This window comes from Pelodiscus sinensis, chromosome 24 (assembly GCF_049634645.1).
Source record: "Pelodiscus sinensis isolate JC-2024 chromosome 24, ASM4963464v1, whole genome shotgun sequence".
NCBI classification, from domain to species: Eukaryota; Metazoa; Chordata; order Testudines; family Trionychidae; genus Pelodiscus; species Pelodiscus sinensis.
Window position 1 is genome coordinate 15,616,204 of NC_134734.1, and position 7,491 is coordinate 15,623,694.

The 7,491-nt window shown below is 54.2% G+C and overlaps 1 protein-coding gene across 1 annotated transcript; it reads left to right on the forward strand.

Annotated features, from left to right (window-relative positions):
• Positions 1-296: 296 nt before the first annotated feature.
• On the forward strand, positions 297-6,530 carry VPS72 (vacuolar protein sorting 72 homolog). Its single transcript, XM_075907580.1, has 6 exons — positions 297-501; positions 1,542-1,694; positions 3,365-3,476; positions 3,736-3,915; positions 4,359-4,503; positions 5,636-6,530. The coding sequence occupies exons 1-6, from the start codon at positions 388-390 to the stop codon at positions 6,024-6,026; spliced, it is 1,095 nt and encodes a 364-aa protein (XP_075763695.1). The 5' UTR covers positions 297-387; the 3' UTR covers positions 6,027-6,530.
• The last annotated feature ends 961 nt before the right edge of the window (positions 6,531-7,491 follow it).

A 7,491-nucleotide genomic window follows, 5' to 3' on the forward strand; every position in this document is an offset into this window, starting at 1 on the left:
AGAGAGGACCACTCCAGCCCTCTGTCACCGCAGCAGCTTGGGGCCAAGTGAGAAGCATCTGTCCATGGCCACTACAGCTCCAGCGGGCACAGCTAGGGGAGGGGTTCATGTCCCCCAGCTGGGGGGCTGACAGACACACAGACAGGCTCTCTGGAACGTGCAGTAGAGGAGCTGTCCCTGTCTCTGCTTCTGTCCCCAGCTGGCCCAGTGGGGTTCTACCTGGGCAGCCTGGCTTCCATCGATCGCTCGGTGCTCCATGGTTCTCCACTGGCCGCGCCTCCCCGCCTCGATCTCTCGGCGCTCCGTGGGCTGGATTCGCTCGGCGGTGCGCTCGCTCTGGCCTGGGCCAGGCCTGAGCAATCGCTCGCGGGGCCCGGCGGCTGGGGGATGAGCCTGGCGGGGGGCAGGGCGCCGCGGCGCACGGCGGGGAACCGGCTCGCGGGGCTGCTGGAGGCGGAGGAGGATGAGTTCTACCAGACCACCTACGGGGGCTTCACGGAGGTGGGGGGGCTATGGAGGGATTGTAGGGGGGATACGGGGGGGCTGTGAGGTGTCCCTGGGGGGCGGTGGGGGGATTGTAGGGGGGATACGAGGGGGGCTGTGAGGTGTCCCTGGGGGGGGTGGGAGGCTGTGGAGGGATTGTAGGGGGGATACGGGGGGGCTGTGGGGTGTCCCTGGGGGGCGGTGGGGGGCTGTGGAGGGATTGTAGGGGGGATACGAGGGGGGCTGTGGGGTGTCCCTGGGGGGCGGTGGGGGGCTGTGGAGGGATTGTAGGGGGGATACGAGGGGGGCTGTGGGGTGTCCCTGGGGGGCGGTGGGGGGCTGTGGAGGGATTGTAGGGGGGATACGAGGGGGGCTGTGAGGTGTCCCTGGGGGGAGTGGGGGGCTGTGGAGGGATTGTAGGGGGGATACGGGGGGGCTGTGAGGTGTCCCTGGGGGGGGGTGGGGGGCTGTGGAGGGATTGTAGGGGGGATACGGGGGGGCTGTGAGGTGTCCCTGGGGGGGGTGGGGGGCTGTGGAGGGATTGTAGGGGGGATACGGGGGGGCTGTGAGGTGTCCCTGGGGGGGGTGGGAGGCTGTGGAGGGATTGTAGGGGGGATACGGGGGGGCTGTGAGGTGTCCCTGGGGGGGGTGGGGGGCTGTGGAGGGATTGTAGGGGGGATACGGGGGGGCTGTGAGGTGTCCCTGGGGGGGGTGGGGGGCTGTGGAGGGATTGTAGGGGGGATACGGGGGGGCTGTGAGGTGTCCCTGGGGGGGGTGGGAGGCTGTGGAGGGATTGTAGGGGGGATACGGGGGGGCTGTGAGGTGTCCCTGGGGGGTGGTGGGGGGATTGTAGGGGGTATACGGGGGCTGTGGGGTGTCCCTGGGGGTCGGTGGGGGGGCATCAGTCCCTTGTGGAGGTTGAGTTGGGGACTGGCTGGGGTGGGGGCAGTGTGGGTGGGGAGCAGAGGGGCCCATGGGAGGGTAACATGCTTGGGCGAGTGGGGGCAACTCACTTCTGACTGTTGTTTCCTCCCCCCCCCCCCCCATCTCCTGGGCAGGAGTCGGGCGATGATGAGTACAAAGGCGACCAGTCGGACAGCGACGACGAAGTGGACTCCGACTTCGACATCGATGAGGGTGATGAGCCGGCCAGCGACCAGGATGATGATGAGCCCAAGAGGAAACGCAGGGTGGTCACCAAAGCCTACAAGGTGAGGACAGAGCAGCTGGTCATGGTGCTGGATGGCTCCCGCTGGTTCTGTATTTGGCAGCACCCACTAGTCATGGATTAGGGATACCCCCCTGTGTGCTGGGTGCTGTATGGCCCATGAAAAAAATGGTGGTTTTGGCCCCAAAGAGCTTCCAATTTGAGTAGATGACAGGAGGTGCCAAGTGGATACAGATGGGGGAGCACAAGAAAACAATGAGACAACCACAGTCAGTATGATGGGCAGTGTTCTCTACACAACAGCTGGCTAACCCCTGTTTCTGACATAGCCCTGTGGGGCTAAGGGAGGGACCCATATGAAAACTGCTGGCAAAACTCTCAGTATAACCAGATTATAACCTAATTTAGGGGATAACTGGGGAGTTGACAGCAATTCCATTTATAGGCTGTTTTATTTATGTTCTTAGCTGCAGTAGAAGCTTGAAAGCATAGTCTTCCAGAGCAGGAGTGCAGTCTCCTGGGCAGGACTCCTGGGTTCTATTTCCAGCTCTGGGATGGAGTGTGGTCTCAAGTTTAAGCAGGAAATTTGCAGTCAGGACTCCTGAGTTCCATTTTTGGGTCTCTGCGCTAGGTATGTGAAGGACTAGTCAGCTATCCAATAAGTAAACACTTATCGGATAGTCAACAGGATAGTCAACCAGTCACTTCCCCCCCATTTGCCGCCTCTATCAGATAGAGGCAGCAAGGGCGGAGGGAAAAGAGGAGGTACTTCAAAGTGGCAGCACCACATGGAGCTTGGGGTCTGTAAGGCGCTGCTGACTCTGGGCTCTGTAAGGCGCTGCTGCTTTAAAATGCCACAGGAAGCCTGGTGTTGGGCTTCTTGTGGCATTTCACTGCGGCAGTGCGGGGGGAGCCCGCGATCTGCCTGGGCTCCACACAGTGCTTTTGCTTTTGAAATGTAGCAACAGCCCTTAGGGCTGTTGCTATACTTCAAAGGCGGAGGCGCCCTATTGACTAATCAAATAATCGATGCAAAATGCATTGACTATTCGATTAGTTAATTAGTCGATACTTAACATCCTTACTTTGCGGGAGTGATGTTAAGTGATTAGAAACTAACCATAATAAACAGACCATAGTACAGGCAGTCCCCGGGTTACGTACAAGACAGGGACTGTAGGTTTGTTCTTAAGTTGAATTTGTATGTAAGTCGGAACTGGTACATATTGTAGGGGAAACTCTAGCCAAACATTTCTCCAGAGCTCAATTTTATTCCCCCACACCTCACTTCCCTCAGTCCTTTATTCTCAAGCTAAGGTGTCTGCTGAGAAAAGCCGCTCCGTGTCTCCCTGGTCTGCTGGAGGGAAGCAGCTAGTGCGGGGTTGCCTCACCCCGTTTGTAAGTAGGGATCCGATGTAAGTCAGATCCATGTAACCCGGGGACTGCCTGTAATAGTAAAAGTAAATCAGAGACTGAAAATGTTCTTTCTGTAATCAAAGGTGTAACTAGTATTACGGGCAGAGCACTTTTAAAAAAAAAAAAAAAAAAGGCATTTATGTCAGCAAGGGCCTTCTGGCAAAAAGCAGCAGCAAAATCCCTTGTTTAAATAATCCCTTTAATTAAATGGGGCTGAAATCTCCAAAGCAGCATTATATAGTAAGTCCGCAGGAGGTTCTGCCTTTCTGCACATCAGCTCTCATCTGATCCCACTAGGAGCCCATAAAAAGCTTGAGACCCAAGAAGCCCGATACAGCTGCCAGCAGCTCCCAGAAGGCACGTGAGGAGAAATCTGCGCCCCTGGAACTCCAGGATGAAGTGGGAGACAGTAAGTGTGTCTGATGTGAATTAGGATCAAAGTTATTCCCTTCAGGTGAGCAGAAACACATTGTTTGTAAGGTTTCTCTCAAAACTGCTGCATCATTTTGCAGAGCAGAGGTTTGATTTGAGGTTATTTAAATATGGCTGCTGAGCTAGTTGTGACCCACAGAGAGGGAGGAGTCATCGTGGGGCTGCTACACTGGTTTCTTGGGAGCTATGATGTCTCTGCTTCTCTTGACTTTCCCTCCTGCTCCTTGGACTTGCAGGCCGCAAGTACATGCGCCAGTCGACCACGGAGCACACACGTCAGACCTTCCTCCGTGTCCAGGAGCGTCAGGTGCAGTCAAAGCGCAAGAAGGGGGGGCCAAACTATGACAGGCCACTGACACAAGACGAGCTGCTGAGGGAGGCCAAGATCACAGAGGAGATTAACCTGCGGTCTTTGGGTGAGTGACATGGGTGGAAAGGCAAGAGGCTTGTGGGGCCTTCAGGCAATAGCCTTCACCCCAGTGCAGTGGCAGGATTGAGCTACACAAGAGACACGAGGGCCGGGGCTCAGAAAGTTAACTGACTGGGGAGCCCATGTGTCCATCCATCCTTGGTTCTCAGACTACTAGGGAGGAGTTTGCAGATCACTGGTGCCCTGCCGTGTGAGAGCTGTTGGTATGGCACAAGTCCCTCTGTTGAAATGCTGGAGGCTTGGTCACTTGACTGTTGATGGCTCTTGCAGTGGTTCCATATGGTTCCTCCCAATGTGAGGCAAAGAGCTCAGAGCTTTGAAGGCAGTGGGGAGAGGTCAGTGCCTGGGTTGTTGGCTGCTGGTGTTTTCCAAGCGTCTCCATTGCTCCAAGCCCTGCTCTGTTCATGCTCGATTCGCTCGCCCTTGCAGAGAATTATGAGCGGCTGGAAGCTGACAAGAAGAAGCAGGTGCAGAAGAAGCGGAAGTGTGTGGGGCCGATGATCCGCTATTACTCAGGGACCATGCCGCTGATCACTGACCTCGGACTGAAGGAGGAGAATGTAGATGTGGAAGGGTAGGTGTAGGGGGGTTGTATTCTCTCCTCCCATCTCCCAAGCCTGAACTCAAGTTGCCAGCTCCCACCTAGGTCTCGCTGTCCCTGCTGACTCCTGCACTCTAGCTGGCAGGAGCCAACCCCAGTTGCTAGGAGATGCCCCTGAGCCAGCTCTTGGGAGACATCAGCCCTGACTTACAGACAGCAGCCATTCACTGAGTCCCTGTGGCGTCCCAACCTTCAGCGGCTTCTGTGAACTGGATCCTGAGTCCCCACAGCCACTGGTTCATTCATCTCATTGGTCTGATCTGGATCCCCAAAGGGCGGCAGGTGTTTGGGCCCTGGTTAGTCTCCTGCTGAGGACACGGGGCCAGCTGTGCAATTCAGAGTTAGAGGGTCCAGAGAAGAGCAACAAGAATGATGAAAGGTCTAGAGAACATGACCTATGAAAGAATTGGGTTTGTTTAGTTTAGATAAGAGAAGATTGAGGGGGGACATGATCGCAGATTTCAGGTATCTAAAAGGGTGTCACAAGGAGGAGGGAGAAAACTTGCTCATCTTGGTCTCTGAGGATAGAACGAGAAGCAAAGGGCTTAAACTGCAGCAAGGGAGGTTTAGGTTGGACATTAGGAAAAAGTTCCTAATTGTCAGGGTAGTCAAACACTGGAATAAATTGCCCAGGGAGGTTGTGGAATCTCCATCTCTGGAGATATTTAAGAGTAGGTTAGATAAATGTCTATCAGGGATGGTCTAGACAGTATTTGGTCCTGCCATGAGGGCAGAGGACTGGACTCGATGACCTCTCGAGGTCCCTTTCAGTCTTAGTATTCTATGATTCTATCTTGGGTTTCAAACACAGCTTGAGAACCTGCTGATCTCCCAGGGATATCCCAGGTGGGGCTGGAAGGATTAGAACTCAGGCTCGGACAAGGCAGGGCCATGCCTCCTTTCACTGGAACATGCTACCGCAAGCTGGGACTTATCTGGGGTTTTGGGGTTCTCACCCTGATTCATGTTGAGGTTGCCTGGAGATTTTTACTGAACACAAGTGCCCGAGATGTCGTCTGCCTTGTCCCTTCAGGCCCAGAGTCCTGGATGCTCTTGCTCCTACTGTGCATTTGAGCTGATTCTTGTGTTTTCTCCACACCCCCAGGTTGGATCAAGACATGCAGCAAACAGCAGAAGCTCCGCAAAATGCTGCCTCCCCGGTGGGAAAATGCTCTCGCACTTTCATCACCTTCACTGACGACGAGACCTTTGAGCGCTTCTTCCCTAAGGCCAAGCAGCCCAAGCTGCCCGTGAAGGAGATCTGCCCCGTCACCCACAAGCTGGCCGTCTACCGGGACCCCATCACCGACATCCCCTACTCCAACATCCGAGCCTTTAAGATCATCCGCGAGGCCTACAAGAAATACATCACTGCCCATGGGCTGCCCAATGCGGCGGCTTCTGCTGCCCTGGGGGCAGGGCCGCCTGCAGCAGACCCAAACGTCCGGGCCACCAGGCAGAAAATCATCATCAAACAAACTGTCCCAGCCACATAAAGCCTGGGAGCAGCTGTTCCCTTTCCAGGAAAGAACTTAAAGGGACACAGGCACATTTGGGTGACTCAGTATTGACTCACCCCTTCTTCCCTATGTGTCTTTGTCTTTCGACCTCAAGCAGGGGATGGTTCATTGCTCTTCATTTTAATTTTTTTAATTTTTTTTTTACTAAAAAGCAATGCCTGCAGCAGCCCACAACAAACCAGTATTCCCAGCCCACCCCTCCTGGGAAACCCTACAAAAACCCAACCAGTATATACAGCCATTTCACCCTGGGAGATCCTATCAACGACAAAACAACACACCCAGCTCGCCATTCCCAGCAGACTGCACAAGACCAAACCAGTGTGCACAGTCACCTCTCCTGAGAGACCCTACCAAAACCAAACCAGTGTGCATCAGGGGGTGTCACTTTTGCTGTAAGGAGGCAGGAGGGATTTTCAGCTCTAAAATGGTTGTTTGTTGTTTAGCGGTTTAGAAGGATAATAAAATGACAGGACAGACGCTGGCTGTACGGTGCGGCTCCTTGGGCGGTGGGGAGGAGCCAGGGAAAGAGGTCAGATTTTGCTGAAGCTTGCTGTCCTCTTCTCCCTGATCAGCTACAGCAAGGGCAGTGCCAATGTATGATTGCTCTGCCCTGCCCTGCCCTGCCCTGGAGCGCGACTTGTGCCATATGATATGGCGACTTGTGCCGCTCTACTCTGCACTAGTTAGGCCTCAGCTGGAGTACTGTGTCCAGTTCTGGGCGCCACATTTCAAGAAAGATGTGGAGAAATTGGAAAGGGTACAGAGAAGAGCGACAAGAATGATTAAAGGTCTAGAGAACATGACCTATGAAGCCAGGCTTCATAAACTGGGCTTGTTTAGTTTGGAAAAAAGAAGATTAAGGGGGGACATGATAGCGGTTTTCAAATATCTAAGAGGGTGTCACAAGGAGGAAGGAGAAAATTTGTTCCTCTTGGTTTCTGAGGACAGGACAAGGAGTAATGGGCTTAAAGTGCAGCAGGGGAGGTTTAGATTGGACATTAGGAAAAAATTCCTAGCTGTCAGGGTGGTCAAATATTGGAATAAATTGCCAAGGGAGGTGGTGGAATCTCCCTCTCTGGAGATATTTAAGAACAGGTTAGATAGACATCTGTCAGGGATGGTGTAGACGGAGCTTGGTCCTGCCTTGAGGGCGGGGGGCTGGACTCGATGACCTCTTGAGGTCCCTTCCAGTCCTATGATTCTATGATATTCACTTGATTCTAGCTGAGACTGCAGATAGGGTAAAACTCCCACTGCAAAAACCGGAGGGGCAAGGTGCTGTTTGTGCGGAAACCCTGACTCGGGCTGCTGGCTGGAACTTGGGCAGAGCTGTAAAGTACAGGCCGTGCCATCTCCGGTTAGATGTGCTATGTCTACATAGCTTCCCTCGTCTGCAAAAGCCTATGCAAATGAAGCACGGATTAGCACATTGCTGTGC

Bases quoted from the DNA above. Each gene is read 5' to 3' on its own strand.
- VPS72 (XM_075907580.1), top strand. From the start codon at position 388: ATGAGCCTGGCGGGGGGCAGGGCGCCGCGGCGCACGGCGGGGAACCGG. The intron at 3,916-4,358 runs GTGAGTGACATG...TCGCCCTTGCAG, and splicing joins GATTAACCTGCGGTCTTTGG to AGAATTATGAGCGGCTGGAA. The intron at 4,504-5,635 runs GTAGGTGTAGGG...CCACACCCCCAG, and splicing joins GAGAATGTAGATGTGGAAGG to GTTGGATCAAGACATGCAGC.